The sequence below is a fragment of the Monodelphis domestica genome, chromosome 5, assembly GCF_027887165.1.
Source record: "Monodelphis domestica isolate mMonDom1 chromosome 5, mMonDom1.pri, whole genome shotgun sequence".
Classification (NCBI taxonomy): Eukaryota; Metazoa; Chordata; class Mammalia; order Didelphimorphia; family Didelphidae; genus Monodelphis; species Monodelphis domestica.
In genome coordinates this window covers 289,615,420-289,638,331 of record NC_077231.1, presented here as the reverse complement: position 1 = coordinate 289,638,331, position 22,912 = coordinate 289,615,420, and the positions used below count along the sequence as shown (strand labels likewise).

The following is a 22,912-nucleotide window of genomic DNA, read 5'->3' as shown; positions in this document are numbered from 1 at the left end:
TACAAGTGCTCTTCTTCTTCCTTCTGGATGGATGAGCTCCTATTTATACTTCTCTGTGTACATATGGCATTTCTGGGTAGAATGGAAGCTTTGGAGGGCAGAAATTTTTTGGTTTTGTCTTCCCATCCTTGGCATCTATCTCAGTCACTAACACATAGTAAGTGTTCAAGTGGATTAATGGAAGGATCCCATTCAAACCTGGGCTCCCTGAGAGCAGGAATTATCTTCTCTTTTAGTTTATCTTTATCACTCTGGCACACAGCATATGCTGAATAAATGCTTCTTTGTCTTGACTTGCCTTTAAAACTCCTGTCAGAGGATCCCAAAGGAAGGGGGAGAAAGGGAAAGACATACATTGTTTCTCTTGCTGTTGCTTAAAGATGGCGGTGAGAAGCTCCCAAACCCCTCTGGCTCAAGAATGGAAACTTAGCCATGGTTGAGGCAGGAACGTTGCTATCCCCATCATCCCACTGAAATATTTCATTGTTTCTCTATTAATATCTTCAAAATATTACAGCAATGACTTCCCACCATGAATCTGTACTTTTCTACAGTGTTATAGAAAGTGATGACTGATTGCCTTGAAGTTAAAAGAAAATAATTACAAGCTTTTCTTATTATATTGGGAAGCAGCCTGACAGAAAGCTTAGCCGGGAAGATCTGGGTTTGAATCCTGGCTCTGGTCATACCTGCCACATACCCAGGGGGAAGTCACTTCACTTCTTTCCTGCCCTGCATTGAAGAATGGAGGATAAAAGTAAGAGCTGGCATGACCATCTTCTGTTCAAAACCACTCTGCAGTTGGCAAAGTATTTACAATCTCATTTGAGCCTCATCACAATCCTGCTTGACTGGTCAGTTCCATTAGACTGTCAGCTTCCTGAGAGCTGGGGCTACCTTTTGGCTTTCTTTGCATCCCCCCAGCCAAGAGAACAGTGCCTATCACATAGTAGGGGCTTAATAAATGGTATTTTACTAACTACAATTATTATTAGCCTCATTTTACAGATGAGGAAACTGAGGCTCACAGAGATTGTGATACAGCCAGGACTGTGTAGATCCTAAGCATCAGAGGAAGGATTTGAACTCAGGTCCATCATCTCATTCAATGGTCATTCCCTTTATGACTATCCAGACAAGAGTAGAACAGGTGTTAGGGAGCTTAAAATCAGATACAAGGAAGAAACACAATGGCAAATAGAGGGGCAGCTAGGTGGTGAAGTGGATAGAGTACTGAGCTTGGAATCAGAGACTCATCTTCCTGATTTCAAATCTGGTGTCTGATACTCACTACCTGGGGGACTTTGGACAAGTCACTTCATTGTTTACCTCAGTTTCTTCATCTGTAAAATGACCTGGAGAAGGAAAGGACAAACCACTCCGAAATCTTTGCCAAGAAAACCCCAAATGGGGTCATGAAGAGTCAGCCACAATGACAACAGATGACATCTTCTCAAAGAGCCATCAGATGACCCAAATGAGAGCTGTAAAGTGCTAGATATGAGTTCAAATCTCATTTTACCAGCCAAATAATCTCATACAAGTCACTAATCTCCTTGGACTTTAGTTGTTTAGTTTTGCCAAATAGAGCAAAAATGACTTTTCAAACACTCTCAGTGGGATTTGTTCTATCAAGTTTAAAATACTATTTTACACACACACACACACAAATATATATATGTATATATATATATATATATATATATATATAATAGCAATTCTTCCCAAAATGTTTCTTCTATTAGGAAGTGAGTTACTAATATGTCTCAGAAAGGAGACGTGTTGGTCTCTCACTGATATACGTGAAGGCATTTTTTCCCCCAACGAAAATCGTCTTTTGCCTTTCTAAAGGGCAAATGAAGGAGGTTGGACTTGATGGCTCATGAGGTCCATCCCAGCTTTAAATGGATGGTTCTAAAAAGGGCTGGAAGCATTGAGCAGGCTTCCCTTTAGCTCTAAAGTTCAAGCTTGTTCTGAAAAAACATCACTCACGTCCTTAAAACTAGATGTAAAAGGTCAGGAGTTGGAGAAAGATATCAGACAAATCACCAAATTTTACTATCTTAAATTTCTAAACCAGCCTTGTTCAAATGACAACTCTTCACCAGCATTTTTCAAAACCAGGCAGACTGATGTGGGAAGGCGATATCACCCCGTTGTGCCTCTGAGAGTCTAAACCACTAAAGACCATTTTTATAGATGCAGACTTTTGTTAATTTTTTTGTTTGCTTGTTTTTAGTTTTTCTTCACATGTTGATACAGTTCTTAATAATCATTTTCTGTCATTTTGTAATCTAGTTTCTCTTCCCTCCCTCCCAGAAAGGGTTTTCTTTTGGGGGAGCAGAGGGGAGTACGGAGGTATGGGTTTGAACGTGATAACATTAATTCAAGTCTGTTTGTGGGCCAATAAATGAAATATTAAGTTTTATGGAAATTGATCATTACTGCGTAGCTTCAAATTTTTCAAAATGACATAATTAAATTAACAAGGCATATTAGAACCATGAAGTCTATTTACAATTGAGGCCAACAATATAACAGGCAGTACTCAGAACCCTGAAGGCTGATACTTTTACTGGCCTCAGATATTCTCTTCCCATGAGAGACCAGATGCTGTCACTGGATATCAAACGCCACATAGTCTATTAAAATGTCACCTATTGTACTTGGCAAAGACAGGAGGAAGAAACCTCTGGTCCCAAAGGGAGCAAGAGCCAATCAGAACAGCATTTCCCCCTCTTTCTCTCTTTAAACTAAAGTTGTTTAGTTTTGCCAAACAGAGCAAAAATGACCTTTCAAAGATTCTCATTGGGATTTGTTTTATCGAGTTTAAAATATCATTTTATATATATTACATCAACTCTTCCCAAAATGTTTCTATTAGGAGCTGAGTTACTAATATGTCTCAGGAAGGAGACATGTTGGCCTCACACTCCGATACATGTGAAGACATTTTTTCCCAATGAAAATCATCTTTTGTCTTTCTAAAAATCTCACTTGTCACACCTTTCATAGATGCAAAATAGACATAAAATATAAACTGGGAAATCGTGCAAATGGTGAATATGAACAGATCTGGGAAAAATGCTGAATATATATATAAAAATTTGGCCCTAGTCCAAGTTACCTGGAATTCTCTAGAAGAGCAGTCTCTGCTACAGGACAGGCGCCCATTTAACATCTATTAAAATATGCCACCTTTGAGTCCTACACAATTTTTCAGGATGATCAAATTTATTTAGAGTTTGGGTGTGCTATTGTGTGGGGTTTTACTACCATAATTCCAAAGAAAATAGGAAAGTGCCTAATTATTTTTTTCCTCAAAGCTCCAGTTGGTAGTCTCTTTCCTGGCTGGCTTCCAAAGCAATCTTGGCATCAACAGAGACCAGATTATTTTAAGATTGGTTTGGAGCTGTTAAATCCTGCTTCACATGCAACAGAATAGTTAATCCAGATCCCTGAAACAAGTCAGTTGAACCTGGATGGAAGAGCCAGAGTCCAGAAATTAGCCAATTTCACAGCATTGGTTTGGATTAGAGAACATGATCTTTTTCTTCTCTTAGTCCATCTTCCATGTTGTATTTCTCAAGCTTTTCTGGAAACAGAGTGATTCTTTAACAGAATAGATCCAAGATAATAGGAACACAGATTTGGAGGAGGAAAAGACATCAGCGATAGATTCACATATCAGAGGTGTAAAATAACCAAAATGGCGCCTGCTTGGAGGAATTGAAGAGTCCTTTTACCTATATGTACCTGCCAACTATCTCAGGAAGATTAAACAATCTAAGATGGCATGACAGGTTTTGTTGGGACTCTGATTCTTTCTTCCTGGATTCATTTCTTCCCTATCATGGTTAGACATGATGACAAGTTTCCTTCTTTTAAATCCCTGATCCAGCTTTTTGTTAGAGTGGGGAAAAGGCATCTTGGGAATATAGATTCAGACAGCAAAAAGGGATATCTGGTCTGACAGCTCCTTTGAAAATAGCAGCTCATGCCTACTATGTGGTAATGAGTATGCTGCAAGGCAAGATGACAAGCATTTATTAAATGCTTACTGTATCCCAGGCAAAAGAAAAGACAGCTCCTGCCCTCAAGGAGCTCCTGTTCTAATGGAAGAAGACAGCTCATAAAAGGGAGCTGAACAAGAATGGGGTGGGCAAGATACCTGAAAGTTAGAAGAAGAATCAGAAGAAGGGGTAGCTAGATAGCACAGTAGACAGAGTGCCAGAGTTGGAGTCAGGAGGACATGGGTTCAAATCTGATCTCAGATGCTTCTTAGTTGGGTGACCCTGAGCGTCACTTAACTCCATTTGCCTAGCCTTTGGCCTGATGAATTATTACTAAGACAGAAATTAAGGGTTTAATAAAAAAGAATTGGGAGAATAACGATTAGTTGGTTCACTCCCCAAAATGGAGGCCATGGGAAGAACTAACTTCATTTCTTTTTATAAAACTATCTGTGTATCTATTTGTGGGAAAGGCTAGTAGAAAAATCATTTCTGGGCTGACTGGTTTTCTGAATAGCATTTTGTTAAAAGTGTGTGGAATAAAGCATAACACTCTTTCAGAAACAGTAGAAATCAAATATTTTCTTCCACAAGTTCAGATGACAAGGCGTTTAATTGAATTGTTGAAAAAAATCAATGGAAGTGGATTAAGAAATGGGCACTGAGGTGGACAAAAAGGTGGAGGAGGGTGAGTAGAATTGGGATAAAGACATTGTCAATCCTGGGCCAGATGAGTGGAAAACACACAGCCCCTGTTTCACACATTGGTTTATTTTCTCACTCTCTCCTCCATCTCATGAGTCAAACTTCCTGTCTCCAAATGCAACAGAGTGTTCTTTTAGTCTAGATCCCCCCAAAAGAGGGGCAGCACTGGGTAAGTCAGCAAGACCCAAGCTGAAGTATCAGGGTGTGACCCTGAGCATCACTTAGTCACTTGCCCTCAGGAGTCTAAGTCTATCAATGTCAGTCTATCAACTGGAGAGGAGGTACCAATCTCTCTGGGTGGAAGGAGCATCCTTGTTAGGCATTCCCAATACCAAATACCAACCAAACTGGATCTCTTCCCAATCCTTAATTCCAGTTAGTTCAAAAGTAAACAGGTAGGAAGAGGAGAGCAGTATTTACAAAATGCATAGGAATAATGAATAGATGATTCATTTGGGGGTATTTAAAAAGGGTAAAAAATGAGCTGAGCTTCATCTTCATGTGTCCTATTTCTCCATTCTTTCCATGACGAGCCTTCAATGAATGGTCTCTATTCACTGCCTCAATTTCCCCTTCATCCTTCTCCCCCGTAACTCTCTGTAACTGGGTTTTTGTTCTCTACTAGAATTTTATTCACAAAGCATGGTGATTCTTGTCTTTTAGTCCAATGAACAGAACACAAGACTAGGAGCAAAGGGGAAGAGCTGTGAGGAGGTAGCTTTCTGCTTCATGTATGAAAAAACTCCTCTATGATTTGTGCTATCCCCAACAAAAGGGTCGGCTTCAGAAGGCAGCACTCAACATCTTCAGCTAGAGATGGACGAACTCTCCCTGGGGATGCTAATCTCTGAGGTCCTTGCCATCCTTGAGAGTCTGTCATTCTTTTTATCAACATCAGTTCTCTGACTTCTTAGCTGTGTCTGATGAAACTTGCTCCCCCAAACTACCGTTTTTTTTGCCTCTATGGCACAGTAGAAGCCTGAATCTCCTCCAATCTCTAACTGCTTCTCCTTTGTATCCTTTCATTTCATTTCATCAGCCTTTTGTATTCTTCTTCCAAAGATTATTTCCTGCATTATTAAAAAGGAAGCTAAAAATATTAATAATATGGAAATGGGTTTTGAACAAGGATACATGTATAACCCAGAGGAATTCCTTGTCAGCTCTGGGGGGGGGGGGAGAACATGAATCATATAACCATGGGGAAAATAGTCTAAATAAATAAATAAAATTTTAAATTAAAAAAAATTAAAAAGGAAGCTAAGTGGATAGAGGAAGATCTGATTTCAGATCCTGCCTCAGGTCCTTAATAACTGTGTGATCATGGGAAAGTCACTTAGCCTGTAAAATGAAGGAGCCAGACCTCCTGCCATATTTCAGATTTGCTGGAATCATCACACATGATACCAGAGTCCTTTCCATGGAGGAGCATGATGGCTTTCGAAGCAGGGCAGCCTTCTGATAAAAGTCAACTATTCCAATCATCTCACATGCATATAAAACTTGCTTACAATGATCTGGATTTGCACAGTGCCTGGCACATAATAGATTTTAAATAAATGTTTACAGTTTCATTAATTGATTATTAGAAGTACAAACTGGAAAGATTTAGGTAAGTGGAAAATCAAAGACTCATATTATCATTTATTTTTGTTGGGCTCCTGTTCACACTAAAATTTACCATTATTTCCAGTTCCCTTTCAAAACCTCAGCTACTCACATCCCAGATGTAAGACACAGGATTAGGCAAGGGGGGGGTGGGAAGGAGGGGTTGATAATAAAAAATGTATTAAGAACAGGGCTTTCTCTCTCCAGTTAACTGCCATTAAGGAAGGGAAGTTGGGTCTTTTTTGGATGCCTATTTCAACCTTTTCTTCTAACACCATCAGATTAAAACCTCTCTCCCCAGCCAGTTGATCCACGAATGAATCACTTCCTCCATAGTTACTGATTGATGACCTGATGCTATATGCTTAGAATTTGTACACACATAATTTTGAAAAAATCCTAAATTCCTTCATGATCCAACTCAACTTTCCTTCCTTCCTTCCTTCCTTCCTTCCTTCCTTCCTTCCTTCCTTCCTTCCTTCCTTCCTTCCTTCCTTCCTTCCTTCCTTCCTTCCTTCCTTCCTTCCTTCCTTCCTTCCTTCCTTCCTTCCTCCCTCCCTCCCTCCCTTCCTCCCTTCCTTCCTTCCTTCCTTCCTTCCTTCCTTCCTTCCTTCCTTCCTTCCTTCCTTCCTTCCATCCTTTTGAATTACCATCTGGAATCTCCACTCTCCTGGCTTGGGCTCCTTCATGGCCAGAAGCAAGAATCTGTTGGAGCCAGTTTCAATAGTTGTCAAGATTCGATTATTATATTTTATGTGTGAGCATGGCCACCTTGGAAATGAAAATGCTGCAAATCAGAGCTTGCTTTATTACTTTGTTGATGGTTCTGATTTAAGAAGGCAAGGGAGAAAAATCTTAGTAATGCTAATTAAAGGGGAAAATGTCTCATTTGTATATTTCCTCCCACTCTGAGAGACGGATTTTCAAATATCTGTCAGCCCATCCCGTGGTCCAGGAGTGACTTTACCCACATAGAGAGCCAAAGGTTTCCAACTCATTTCAGAGATGAGAATTCAAGACCCCCAAAATTTCAAGTGATACATCCAAGGGTATCTAGGTGGCTCAGAGGATAGAGAGCCAGACACAGAGACAGGAGGTCTTGGGTTCAAATCGGACCTCAGTTATTTCTTAACAAGTCACTCAAATGCTACCTGCCTTGATTTCTTCATCTGTAAAATGATCCAGGAAAAGAAAATGACCAACCACTCCAGGATCTTTGCCAAGAAAACCCAAATGGGGTCATGAAGAGTCAGACATGACTGAACAACAAGAATTGCCAACATTTGCTCAGCCGGAGTTACCTTGACTCTCAACCTCGGAAACCTTTGTTTAAGTGGAAGATGAATTGGCTTTTAAAACTTAAAAAGGAACCTAAAAATAATCCTCTCTCCTAGGGTGCTTTGCATTTCTGTCATTATAATTTCCAGATTAAAGCTCTGCTGATAGAATTACAGTTACCTATCAAAATAAGAATCTTGTGCAAATCCCTTTTGAGCCCCAGTTTTTTTTTCTGACACAAATTAGCATTTCTTGATGTGACTAATGACTATCTGTCCTTGCCCTAACTATAAACACAAGAAACAAAAGATCAAGAGACTTTAAAATAAATGCTCCAGAGAACAGAAGGGCTGTGTAGGCGTGTAGGCCTACAGCAGCAACTGTGAAACCAAAAGATTATCTTTCATATCTCTCGAGCAGTTCCTTCAACCCCCAGCCAGCCAGAGAGCCCCATGAATTGTGGTGCTGCCGGGAACCCACAGTTTCAGGCAGCAAAATCTGGGATAGAATGGGATCTTTGGAGGCCTCTCCCCAAAACAGCGCATGACCCATGAAGGCGAAGACAAAAGAAGAGCATGAAATTATAGATCTATGGACCTCCATGGCAATCTGGTCCAGGCAATGTCCTGATGTTTGGTCATTCAGTTTTTGCTTTAAAATCTCCAAGGAAGAGGGAGCAGCTGGGTTGCTCAGTGAATAGGGCCTGGAGTCAGGAAGACCTGAATTCAAATCCAGATTCAGACATTTACTAGGTATGTGACCCTACACAAGTCACTTAACCCTAGTTACCCTTAATCCACCAGAGAAGGAAATGGCGAACCATTCCAGTAACTTTGCCAAGAAATCCCCACAGACAGGATGGTCCACGGGGCCATAAAGAGTTAAACACAATTGAACAACAATCATATCCCACCCAAGTTTCCTTTTTTCTAGTTTCCTTTTTCTATGTTAAACTCATTGGTAATTCCAAGCCACCATATTGAATTTTTTGGGATAGAGCCTAGACATGCCATCTTATTGGGAACTCTGAGATGAGGAAACTGTCTCTAAGAGGGAATCCTGGGATTTTCATGGCGATTTTGTTTTAGAGAGTGGCATCAAGCATGGAGTTAAGGGACTTGCCTGAGGTTACCTGGCCAGGAGGTATCAGAGGCAAGACTAAACCCAAGACTTTGGAGCTCCAACCCTAGGGTTTGGCCACTGAATTTAACAAACAAAACAAAACAGAAGCCCAAGCTTTATGTAATAGAGCAGTTTCATGGTTTTCTACTTTTCTTTGCATATAGAAGTATTTGCTTATGAATATTTATCAAAGTTAAGAATAATAAAATTATTTTTAAAAAATAAGGCAGAGATGTATATCTTTTATCAGATTACATATTGTCTCAGGGAGGGCAAAGGAGGGGGAGGGAGAGAATTAGGAACTCAGAAATTAAAGAAAAAGTGTTAAAAAGCATTTTTACATGTAGTCAGGGAAAAATAGAAAATATTTTTTTTAATTTAAGGCAGAAGGAGGAAATTCAAATTTTTTTTTAAATGTTTAAGTTTTTTGAAAATTATTGTTAAAAATTATCATATGTAATTGGAAAAAATAAATAATGAAAGAATATTGAAAAATAAGGATAAGGCAGAGGCTGGGAAGGAATAGTCAGCAGATTAAGTGAGGTCTGCTGCTATCTCTTCCTTTCTATCCCCACTGCTGCCACTTTAGAGCCTTTATTACCTCCTGCCCAGATTATTCCAACCATCCCCAAACTGGTTTCTCTTCATCCATTCATTTGAGAGATAAGCAGCTCTGTGGGACAGCGGATAGAGCACTGGACAGATAGAGTCAGGAAATTCTGAGTCAGATCCTATCTCAGACGCTTACTAGTTGTCTGACTCTGGGGGCATCCCTTATTGGCTATCTGCCTCAGTTTCCTCATCAATAAAATGGAGCTTATATAATGGAGTCTTAGTAAAGATAAAATGAGATAATGTTTGTAAACTGCTTTGCAGACCTTTAAGTTTTACATAAAGGCTCACTATTATGAGCAATTATTATATGCAAAGAGATGGACCGTCTTGCTTCTAATCAGTAATGATCCTGTTCCTCTATGAATCAATTAATGAGTCAATGAATTAATGAGTAATAGAAAACCAAGTTGGTAAGATAGGGGAGAAGGTGGAGACTTGGTCATCTACGAAGTTTGGATTTGATAAACTAGGTAGTAGGGAGCTACTGTCTATTCTGGTGCAAGAGTGAAATGGTAACAATGGATTCAGGAGAAATTGCTACATATGAGCTGTGAGCAGGGAAAGATTATAAAAAGGAAATGTAATTGATAAGATGATGCTGGTAACTTGTGAAATCGAGGCTGTGGAGATCAGAGAGTTTTCTGGTTACTCAATAAATCAAGCATTTCTACAATAGAAAACATTGCCCAGGTGTCTATCCTTCTGATAAGTAACTGAAGAGTTACATCATCATTCACACAAGAGTAGACGTGGGCATGACTTCCATTAAATGCCCTTCTTCTGCATCTTTGCTGGTGGATGGATACTTGCTTTACCAATGAACCTTTTGATGAGAATGAATCTTTGACAAGTTGTCATCAGAAGGAAAATTTAAAACAAAGAAAATTCATTTTGATTTTCTAGGATTAAGTGAATTTCTTCACACACACTCCTCCATTTTCATGGGAATTGGGAAGAGTGCTTGGAGTTGGGAAGAGTGTAGGAGAATGGAGAGTCAGGTTTATTTATTTTTTCACTTGTCAGAATTCACTTTACATCCTTCTTCCACATCCACAATTGTATCCTCTCTCTAGGGAATGAGAAAGCAAACTTTGACCATTAAATAGATCAAGTTGTCAGCACTTAAAGATGTGATACTACTCAAAACCTTGGTAAAAAGTCATTAAAGCAGTGAGTCCAAATGCTGCACAACTCTTAATATGCTATCACTTCTTAGTCATTCATTGCCAAACTCTCAGAGTCCTACCATCCTTAATATGTACAGGGATGTACTGATTTGCACATTTTAGCCTTGTTGATGCCAGCCTGGGAGAGAGGAAAGGATTACGATTTCATTCAGACTTGCTACAAAATAATTTCCTTTTTTTCCATCTGAGGTTTATTGGTGGAATTTTTTATTATTTTTTATCTTAATTTTGGAGTTTTTTTTTTTAAGGAAAACTGGAGTATTCTGGACAATGCACAGGACAGTGCCCGTAACTTTATTGCTATTTTTATTCTTTTAATAAAGAGAAGCAAACTGGCACTTACCCGCCTTCTGACACTGTACAATCTTCTCATAGACAGAATCAGCATTTTCAATTAAAGTCTTGATGGTCTGAATCATCTGTATGAAAAATAACCAGACATAATGATCAATTCTCTTAAACTATCCAGTATCCTATCACATCAGCCCTTGATACATTTGACTTGCAAAAATATTTTATAAGGCTTTTGTATTGAAATGTCAGTCTCTCAAGTTAAAGGTTTGGGGTCTCCTTTGGGAAAACTGATAAAATTAAGGACTTTTGGACCCCTGCCAGAGAAGTGGCCACCGTTTTCCTGTGATTATAGGAACTTATGATATCCTCTGCTAGAATTCAGTCAACATAACCTTGAATTAGAGGCTTGAATCAGAAAAGGAAGAAATGAATTTAGTGTCTCAGCTGGCGAAAACTGCAAAGAAATAATATTGCAGAGTTGGTGACTGGAGATTTAAAATATCCTTTTAAGTCATTCATTGTAACAAAACTGTTGGCTCGTAGACCTAACACCTACATTTCTCCCACAATTCAGCCAAATGGCCTTTATTGAAAATTTGAACATGCTATATTTATGACTTAAAACAAAGATGAAAAATCCCCTGGGATTGGTGTTGCCTGTTATTAATAGTACTGCATTTTTAAAAATATGATTTGAATGCATCCTATCAAGAATTTTAAGATGCAAGATTTGATTTCTTGGGCCAAAGGGCATTCACTGCTTTATTTTTACAAGAAATTAGATGATAAAGAAGGGACTAGACTGAGCTGATCTAGACCATAATACAACATGTGATTTTATTCACTGGAAGAAAAAAAATCCCCATGAAGACTATCATTTTAGCTCTAAAATCACAGGCAAAATGGATTTTAACCTGTGCCCTTAGCTCTTACCTACCCCATTCCAAATGAAGCTGCCAATTCCCAGCCCTTAGAAATTTTATCTGATGAGAACACAAACTACACAAATGATTTAAAATATTTGAATGGGTTAATTTGTCCAACTTACATCATAGTCCATAGAGGAGTCCACATTCTCTAAGTCAGGGGTTTAATCTGAGAGCTCATCAATTATTTCTCTTTACTATTGGGATAATTGTGTCTTAACTCTTCTTAAACTTTTTACTCCTTCCATTTTGATTTTACTTAAAAAATTCCTTTGGGATAAGAGTTCAAAGGACCAACTATGAAAGGAACCTGTGGTGGTCCCTCTTTAAAGATAAATCTTCCAATTCAGGGAATTCACTGAAAATGTCTATACTATGACTTTGGTTACTAAATGTTGACTTACCTTCTTGCTGCCTATGCTAAGGAAACCTTCCTCTGGGTATTTATACAACTCAGATAGATTTCCATCCCTTTGTCCCCATTGTCTTCCTCCACAGAGGAAATAGAGCTAAGCATATTTTTTTGGTTTAATTATGATTTCCCAAAGCAGCCTTGAAAACTACTGAGAAAATTGGACACTATAGCTTCTGAAATCCCTTCTAGAATTAATTCTACCTCTCACATTCCATGATCCTATTCTTTGTGGCTGAGTAAAGAAAGAATCTAATGGCGACCACAGAAGAAAATCAATTGCTTTAGTTAATGTAATCTAATTCTTTAAAATGCTCATTGAATAATCTTTTATATATGATTCTAGGCACTATGGGTTCAAAGACAAATACCCAACAGCCCCTGGCTTCACAGAGCTTACATTCTATTGAGAAGATACAGAAAGCCTACATACAAGACAAAGTCTATAAAAAGTAAGCACAAACTGATTTCAAAAGAGAGGGAATGCCAATTGTGGGAGGAATCTTGAAAAGCCTTATGTAATAGCTAGCACTTGAGCTGAGCTTTGAGGGAAGATAGAAGCCCAGTGAGGAATCCAAATATCTCATTTTCTATTGCTAGTTCTGCTTTTTTAATTATTTTATTTAATGATTTATTTTAGAATTTAATTTAATTATTTAATATCTTAGGGTATCATTTTAAGGAAAATAACATTTTAAAATAAAAGTTAAAAAAAACATTAAGTAGTTAAGCTTCAAACTCTAGATTTCAAAGCTTGTAGCTATTTAAGTTTCAATAATTACCCCCCTCCCCCACCTCCAACAATGATGGCTATCCATAAGACTAATCCAAAGAAGCTGAACCAGGCCAAAAAGGATGTCTAGAAAGATACGCCAAAGGGAAACGGATGTTCTTGTGTAATCTAGTCATTTCTTTGTATATCCTATTTTCATAGCAAATATGAAAACACACCAAGTATGGCGTGTGTCTTTGTAAGCAGAGGGCAGTTTATCAAATTGATGTATAAATTCCCCCTGATGGCTACCAGTCCCCTCCAGAGGCTATGCAAATAGCTTTTCTCCTGATGCCAGGTCACAGCCCACTCCATATACAGGGTGCCACCGAGATGGTTTACTTTAGTGCCCCAAGTCTTTGCTGGAATCTCCTGTAATGGACTGTTTATAAGTGTGCAGGACTGATCCCACTTCCTGGAATAATGTTTAAAAAATACTAACAAAAAATAAACTAGGGAATTAATATAGTCCAGAAAGTCAATTCACGAACGTCATTGGACACTGTCATTGAACATTAAACATAGAACTCAGAGAAATGAGAAACTAGAAGAATTGGGGCAGAGACACAAATAAGAAACTTCCATGTCAGGCTTTGGTCTTCAGAGAATGAGGATAGTTCTGGGCCCTTTATACTTCCCTCATCTCCATTTGTACCTCCATGACCAGAGATTTCCAATATGGTGCCTGGAAGGTAGGTCAATTTCATTTTTGACTCTTCCACCTTGCTCGTTGCTTGGTACAGAAGCTTAATCAATACCTGATTTATCAATATGGTCCAAATTCTGTCATTTCACAGATTAGGAAACAGAAACCCAAAGATGAGATGCATTGGCACCCAGAAATATGGAGTAATAAAGCTGGGATTTGGATACAGGGGTTTTCCCCACTTCAATCTGTGTTGTTTTGCTTCATTTTGCTTTCTATAACCTTGAGGAGTTCTAAGGAATGTTAAGCAAAGTTATTCCCCATAAGAAAAGACAGCTTTGAAAAGAAGCTTGCTTAAAACATTGTGAACTGATTTGGCCACTCTTTTAACATCTCAAAAAACTGGGATTCTGAAGCTGTATAAATTCCCTTCACCACTGTGGATCACAATTGCTGGTCACAATGATCAAACCATCTCTGACTTTCTTTTCCTTAGTAGATAAATTCCATGGTTTCCTGATATTTAGAGGTTAGGTCATTTGAGTTAATAAGCTTCAGAGGCAGGATTTGAACTCTAGTTTTCCTGATTTCAACTTTAGTACTCTATCCCCTTCTAGGATGCTTCATGAAACCTTAGAAATGCTGAAGGTTTTCTTTACTATCCTATTGGTTAACTCCCTGATGATCTTTGGATCCAAAGGATAAATTCATTCTTCCTTTCCCATATAGATGTTTGCAATTTAATATAAAACCTGAACAAATTTGATAAAACAGATGAGGTCAATTCTCATTATCCTTTTATAGCAAAGCATCTGGTATTGAGTGGATTCTCCTAATTTGGAAGAGGGGCACAGTATGTATTTACTTTATGGATCACTCTGTCTCGAGTCAAGTTTGAACAAATAGAGGAGCAGGAAAATGTGGGATATTATTTTAGGTGGACAAACTGCATATTTAGCAAAATCAGCAGTAATGTTTGCTAGAGATTGGTAGCATTCACACAGTGGCAAGCATCTGGATATCTGGAAAACCAAAAGTTTTTCCAGTTTCATCAGGATGTTTGAGGTCATGAAGACAAAGATGAGAACCAACTATACTTTGGAAAGTTCTTAGTATTTTTAAACCAAAAAAAAAGCCTCAGAAAATGTCTCTTTTTGAAAAATAAGAATGCCTTGCTTAAGCATTTCTCTGGCATCCTCATTTCAGGATGTATAGTTTTTCCCTTTGTCCCTTTCGGTCCATTAACACATTCCTGTAGGATAAGGGCTAGATTTGGAGTCAAAAGACTGAGTTCAAATCTCTTATCCTGACATTTGCTAATTTTGTAAACCTCTGAAGGAGGATCCAGAAAACAGACTTGAGACAGTTATCAAATCCTCAGAGCAGATTTCCAAACAGGAGAGCCTCTTAAGACAGTGAAAAGGTAGAATAGTCAAAAAATGCTATTTTACTACATGGAGGCAGAATTCCCCAAATTCTTCCTGAAAAGAATCCAGCTGCATATTACTATGAAACCACCCCTCAGACTCGGGCTGGCTGCCAGCATTCCGGCTACCCAAGGGGAGCAGAAGGAACTGGAGGTCCCAGGTTTGGGGGGTCCCAAATTATAACTTGGTGGAGTTATTTCACAAGCTTTCAGTATACTGTCAATAGTCCTATTCATAGTTCTTTCCCCCTCTCCCTCTCCACCCCTCAGCACTTATAACGTGGTCATTTCCAGAGGAACACTGTCCTAGTTTCTTCATGAAATTTCAATCTCGCCTTCACATTCTGACTATGAAAATAATGAGAAAATGGGCAAATAATTTATCTTCAGAAATGACCTAACATAACCTTCGGGAAGTCAGTTAAACTAATCTAAGCATTATTTGCCTCTTCTGGAAAATGAGGGTACAAGACTTAATGGCCTCCAAGATGACTCAGCTACGGCTCTCCAATTTGTTAGGAAAAAATACTATTAGTGTTTTCAAATGAATCAACAAAGTTTTAGTGGGAAGATTGGGGCCAAATTGTAGAGGGCCCTGAATGCCAGGCTCCTGGTGTTTTTTGAACAGGGAGTGGTATAAATCAAAGTACTATTTTAATGAAATTAATCTGGTAAGAGCAGAATAATGATTTGAGGAGAAACTCACCAAAAGGAGACAGTCAAGAGTCTATTGGGTTAGAGAGCAGCTAGGTGGCTCAGTGGATAGAGCCAGGGAGGTCCTAGGTTCAAATCTGGCCTCAGACATTTCTTAGTTGGGTGACCCTTAAATAAGTCACTTAATGCCCTTATTGCTGGCCGTCAAGGTTCTTCTGCCTTAGAACCAATACACAGTATTGATTCTAATATAAAAGGTAATGGTTTAAAAAAAGAAGAGTTAGAGGAAGAGAAATGTTGCTTCCAGGCACAGAAATGGGGGAGTGAGGAAGACAATCTAGGCTATGGAGAAGAAAGAAATGGAGAATGGGAGTGAGAAAAGGTGTTTTAGAAATGTTCAATTCGAGGGGATCATAGAGCATCCAAGTGGAAATTTACAACAAGTCATTAGAGATTTGGAACCTGAGCTCCGGAGAGAGATTTGAGTCATCCACACAGATTTCATAATTAAAGCCAAGAGAAAGAACAAGACCTCTGAGGGAGAGAATCTAGCAATCTAAGTGCAGAAGACCTCAGAAACAAATCTTGGGGAGGGGGAAATCACATTTTAAGGAATAGAAAGAAAATTAGTGAAGGAGCAGCCAAGGGCTGGGGAGCCTTTATATAAGCAAAGGGAAGTGAATTTGAATAAGGAAGTAATCCAGGGTCAGAAGTTATAAAAAAAAGTCAAAGAGAAAGCAAAGGTTTGGGGGATTGAGGTCCTGGGTCTATCACTAACTTACTCTGTAACCTTGAGCAAGTCTCCAGTCTTAATGTTCCTCATTTGGTGGATGAGGATGTTGGACCATCATCATCAGAGATCCTCAGTTTGAATCCTGCCTGCTGGTTACCACTTGTGTGTCTGCAGACAAGTCATTTGGCTCTAGTTCCCCCATCTGTAAAATGAGGATGCTGAATTCCATCAGGAGCTCTTTTGGGGGGAGACAGGAATGGATCCTCTCATTCCTTTTTGACAATCCAGGTAAGCCTATGAATCATGATTTCAAAGGTAAAAAGAAAAAGGCCTAGGATGACCAAGGAAATCTATTCTACTGAAATATAGCTATTGAAATATTTTTTTAAAAGAAGAAGGGCTTCACTGAGCTGGGCTTTAAAGGAATTTAGAGCTTCTAAGATGCTAGGGCAGGAAGGGAGGGAATTTGAAGCACTTGGCACAGCTCAAAAAAAAAAGCATGGAAGATGGAAATGGAGTGTTATGTATGTGACTGGACTACAAGTAGGTGAAGGAGAGTCAGGTATAATTAAGGCTAAAAAGGTAGGTTGGAGCCAACTAGGAAAGGTCACTTACTAAATGCCAAACAAGCACTGGAGATAGCAAAGGATGGATCCAGTGTCTGAATCTCTCTCCGGTGCCCTCCCTCCCCACCTGCAGAAACTCTCTCAAGGCTATAAATTACAGAGCAGGTACATCTCTGCAGAGGTGAAAGGGAGAAGGCCTATCCTCCCTGGAAATGCCCTCCACCAGTGAAGTCAGAGGTCTAGAATTTATTTATTTTTAACAGAAAGGTAAGACTTATTGACATTTTAATATATTGTGTTGTAAAAATATAAATATGAATTGTAACAATAAAATGAATGCTTATTGAATTGAAAAAAGTTCATTACAATTAATTTTAACATGATTATATAGAACATTTGATTCTGGAAGGTAGGGGTTATTAGTATCCCCATTTTACAGATGATAAAACTAAGGCAAAAAGTAATTAAGAAACTTGCCAGGGTTGCATATCTAGAAAATAACTGAGGCTGGATTTCAACTGGCCCACTATTCCTCCCACTGTATTACCTAGCTGCTTTGCTACATTAAAGATATAAAATAAATTGTTAGATAGTTTAGTTTATTAGATCTTTTAAGTGGTCTAAGTAACCATCTACAAGAATACAAGAAATCAGCAACTTTTCAGCATGCTTGAGACGTTTTCAGTTCATTTCAGGCCACAGTATTGTGCTCAGGCAGGGAATATGGAGTGGATGTCACAAAACTTTTATCTCATTCAATGAACGGGATTGACTTGGACAGAAATTTTTAGATCTGACTAATAAAGGCTGGCCTCTTATCATCTGTATATCTGGCTCTGGTCAACTTTTTGGACTCTTCACAAACACACACACACATACTCACACATGTACACATATAAACGTACAGTTTTGAAGCTCAGATAACCAGGATTCCAGCCCCATAGCTGATCCATACTAGCTATGTGACTCCCTTTCCAGCATCCATTCATCCATCCACCCATCCATCCATCCAATCATCCATCCATCCATCCATCCATCCATCTGTCTGTCTATATACACATATAACACACATGCATATATATATGTATGTATTTTATATGAAGAACACATGTTCCTAATATATGTTATATGTCTGTTATTAATCCACACACTGAATTAAAGTTGCAATTTGGCACTGTGGAATGAGTAATATCTCTGGAATCGGAGAACCAGGATTTAATTGCTATATGTGTGATCTAGAAAAAAGTCCTTTAACCCCCTCCTCTGCTCCTCAGTTTCTTCATTGGTAAACTTCCTTTGTGGCTCAGAACTAACATTCTATGTACACAAATATCACATATTATGTACATATATGTAGATGTATTTTTATATGAGCATACACATACACATGCATATATCTTCACCCTTAGAAGGCGCTGTGCCTCAGGGATGAATAGCACATCATATGCTTTGTTTCTGAATCAAGTCACTGGGGTGATTCCATATAACACTGCCAGATTTATTATCCATGAGAAGATCTGGGCTGCTGCTTCTACCCAGCACCCAAACCACCATTAAATTCAATCAATTCTAGAGGGAGAATCCATGAAAATGTGGATCGCACCCACACTGTCAAAGCAGCCAATTCTCTGACTTCATTTTTCACTTTCAATGGGTTGTTTTGGCATCCCCTAGACAGCCTGTTTATGCTTTTAGGAATTTCCCAGAAGTACTTCCCAAGGTTAGCCACTAGAAGTCCTTAGTAATACATAGGAGTTCAGAAAGATAGGAGAAGGGAAGGAGGTAGGAAAAAAGATATGAAGGAATAAGAAAGAAAACAAAAGAAAAATAACCTTCTGTAGGGTGGGAAACTGATCAAAGAATATAATGCATAAGAAAATAAGACAAAAAACAGGATATGAAATTATATCAGTGATAAATTGGGAGGAATTCATCTGAAAAGGAGCAGTATTTCCAGTCAGACCAACAAGAAAAATCTCCTTTTGGGCAATCAGCCTAAAGGATCATAGCAGAGAACTAAATAAACCATGAAGATAAAATAGAACTTAAAAAAATGTCACCTCCATCAGAAATGGGCTACAATTTCTTCATCTATAAAATAAAAGAGACAGATACGATCACCTTGATCACTTCCAGCTACAACTCTAAGATTATCCTGATTCAGATGTGCCTGAACACATCTGAATGTTGAGAGGAGAGACTTTTCTTCTGTGGATTTAAATGGTGGAGGGACTGATGAGACTTTGCTATCCAAACTATTCTGAATGAAAGAATAAAACTAAATAAACCAAAGAAGCTGATGGTGCCTGAATTTGTTTAATATGACATATTTAAGAGTAACTGTAAGATTTAAGTGCCTATTTCTATTGTGAAAATCTAATAAAACACAGGCAAACTTGAAATGTGTCTAATTTTTAAACTATTTAAAAAATGTTTTCCCGTAGCCCTCCTGGCAGCAGGTTCTTTTGGGCCATTTGAGAAATGAAGAAAATTTCAAACAGTTTAGACAAGGTCACTGTACAATGCTTTGATCTTGCTGGGTTTGTGGTTGGGTGCACTATATTTCTCATGCAGAAAAGGCAAACAGCTATAAAGTCAGGTAGAAAACTGAACCCAAATTAACCCCGATGAGGCACTCCTCACGCAGGGGCAAAAGCTGGTTTGGAGGACATGGCTCTCCCACTGTGACCTCAGAAAAATTATTTAACTTGTCTGGGCTTTGTCTTATATATATATATATATATATATATATATATATATATATATATATATATATATATGTTTGTAGAACAACAGGATTGGCATAGGTGATCTTAGAACTTTTCTAGCACCAAAAACTAGTCATAAAGACCACTATAAATGGAAGCTTATTACTTATATCCTAAGGATCTTAGTCCTCCTTCACAATATTTAATTTAAATATGTATATATGTATATATTTAGCATATACCCACGTGCATGTGAATGTGATTCCCCAGAGAATGTAAGCTCCCTGAAAGCAGAGATTGGGTCATTTTTGCCTTTGAATCCCCAGTGCCTGCCACAGTTCTTGGCACAGAATAAAAAAGAGAGGCAGGAGCTTTAATTTCATCATTATGATGTAAACTCCTATATGATGAAACTGCCTCTATCAGGAAAGGCCAGTACTTTCTCTGCAACCTCACACTAAGAAATGAACTAACTGTAAATGACTTCCTATTTATCCTGTCTATAGCTTGCTTTGGGTATATTTACTTCCATATGAATTTTATTTAAAAATATAAATACTTACATATTTACATACACACTCCCCATTAGATTGTAAGCTCCTTGAAGGTAGAGCCTGCCTTTTGCCTCTTTTTGTACCCTCAGAGCTTATTAGCACAATACCTGGCATATAGTAAGTGTTTGATAAATGTTTATTGATTAACTGACTTGCCAGGATGATATAACCAGTATGTGTTAGGAGCAATATTTGAACTCGGGGCTTTCTGGAATCAAAGGGCCATGACAGTTGGTTTATAAATTCCATCAGTATTATTCCTAAATCAATACTATTATTATTAGTTACTATTAGTTGATTGGTTCAAGTTCTATCGCTTTTTATACATGTGTCTTGCTGGTGCTTAGTACATGCTTGTCTAATTGTATTGAAAATATATTTTGACCCTTCATAGATCTATGATTTCCCTAGTGGTGCTTCTCAGCATTGAATATTGTAATTCTGTGTAATTATCACCCAGATCAGTCCATCATTCCTCCATTGACAGTCTAGAGACCTTCACCTGGTTCTATGAAAGATAATATAACTTTCTAACATATGCCCAGAAGAAGGTTACAATTTCTTTATCTATAAGATCAAAGTGATACACTGAATCGCATCTAAGGTCCCTTCCAGTTATAACTCTACAATATCCCAGTTCTGATGGGGCAGAACATTTCTGAATGTCCAGACCAAACGAGACTTTTCCGTGCATCAAAATGGCAGAGGGGCTGATGAAACTCTTCCATATCCAGACTACTCTGGATGAAAAAAATAAATCTACATCTCAGGACCCTTAGAGGACATATAAGCCAACAGTCTCATTTTACAGATTAAAAAGTCGGCAAGCCAGGGGACTACCACAACTTGCTTAGAGTAGTAAGTGGAGGATTCAGGAATCAAACCCCAGTTTGAGCCAATGTTTCTCCGTAGAGTTCCTTGGCTGTCTTGGCTGCATTGTCTCACCTTCTTACAATGCAGATTCCTCCATGGTCCCTTTTCTCATCACAGGTATCTTTCATGTCTCCCTTCCACTAAAACTTCTCCATAAAGAAAGCAACACTGTCTGCTTCCTTTCATCCTGATAAATCACAGAAATGACCAGGGGCTTGGTGGGTAAAGGACACTAATGTCTTTTTGCTTCCTGATCTCTCCCTGTTGGCCTTTTGCAAAACACTACCGCACATCCTGGTCAGTGCTTGTGATTGCAGTTTTCGAGGTAAACTGACCCAAAGGTCATGGACAGAGACTCAAATGTTTCATGAAGCTTTGTTCAAGGCTTCTCTCTCATGTGACATTTTAAAACACTCTCTTCTACCGTTTATTGCAAAATAAAAAATGGTATTTGTTAGACATTTTCATGAGTTCCTGGCCTTTAAAACAACTCGCAGGGGGTTGTTGAGATGAATATACTTTGTGAGTCTTTAAAGCATCATTTAAATGTGTTATTATAATTATTAGTGCATTAATAAGTTCAACCAGCCTTAGGCATTTACTCGCTATGTGACTTGGGGCCAGTCAAGTCACTTGATTCTCTGCTTCAGTTTCCTCAACTGTTATGTGAGGAAAATGACAATATCTACTTTGTTGTGGGACTTGTGGAGAGGATCAAATGAGACGATATTTATGAAGTTCCTAACATGAGGCCAATGCTCTTTGAGTCACAAAATGGTACTGAACTGCATTGCTAAAGGGAATTTCCTTACCTGGGAGTAGTCCCTTATACCAACAAAATCACAGATCTAGTTCCTTACTCTTTGTTTATATTATATGGATCTATACATATCTCTCTCCATCTCTCTTCCCCCCCTCCACTTCTCTGTCTGTCTGTGTGACTGTATCTCTTTCTCAATGTCTTTCTCCTTTTCTCTCTTCCCCCCGACTCTCTCTCTCCCTCCCTCCCCTCTGCCTGCTTCCCTCTCCTTCTCCTTCTCCTTCTCTCTCTCCATATCTCTCTCTCTCTCTCTCCCTCCATCTCTCTCTCTCTCTCTCTCTCTCTCTCTCTCTCTCTCTCTCTCTCTCTCTCTCTCTCTCTGTCTTTCTTCCTGTCTCTGTCTCTGTCTCTGTGTCTGTCTTTCTCTCTCTTTGTGTGTGTCTCTCTCTGACTCTGTCTCCCTGTCTCTCCCTCCCTCTGTCTCTGTCTCTGTCTCCTTCCTCCCCCCTCTCTCCTAAGATAATGTGCATTTCTTGACAAAGAGGGAAGGAAATACCTGGCAAGGGCCACCTTGTACCTCCCCAGCTCTAGGAAGCTGGCTAACTCAGAAGCAGCTCCCTCAACCCCCACCCCCAAACTGAGCAGCTCCTATATTGACCTGATTCCTTCTAGTGTGAGAAAGAGAAGACTTGAGTCCATCAACCCCAATTATTCCAGCATGAAAGCAGCTTCCCGAGAACAAATGATGAACTCTTTGATACTCCATGAACTCCTTTGAGTCCCCGAGGATCAATTAGAACCCCAACAGTCCTTTCAAATGACTATTCCTGAATTAATTTTAAAATTTAGAGGATAAATGTAAATGAAGCATGGTAGTACTTTTATTACTGTGTACTTAGAAGGAATCTTCCCTCTAAGGAGTTCAAAGTGATTTACAAACTCCTAATTAACAGAGAGAAATTAAATCATATTCCAATTGTGTGACAACCTGACTTTCAGGGTATGACACCTCCTATAAGTGGAGGCTGAGAGATACTGAAGAGATTGAAATTTACCTTTA

At 38.7% G+C, this 22,912-nt stretch overlaps 1 protein-coding gene across 3 annotated transcripts in view; it reads right to left on the bottom strand.

Annotated features, from left to right (window-relative positions):
• The window catches only part of PLCL2 (phospholipase C like 2), a 221,196-nt gene that overhangs the window by 35,282 nt on the left and 163,002 nt on the right, over positions 1–22,912 (bottom strand). For all 3 annotated transcript variants that reach the window (XM_056800275.1, XM_056800277.1, XM_056800276.1), the window contains exon 5: positions 10,872–10,947. In XM_056800275.1, coding sequence (XP_056656253.1) covers positions 10,872–10,947 — 76 coding nt within the window. The remainder of the gene's footprint in view (positions 1–10,871; positions 10,948–22,912) is intronic.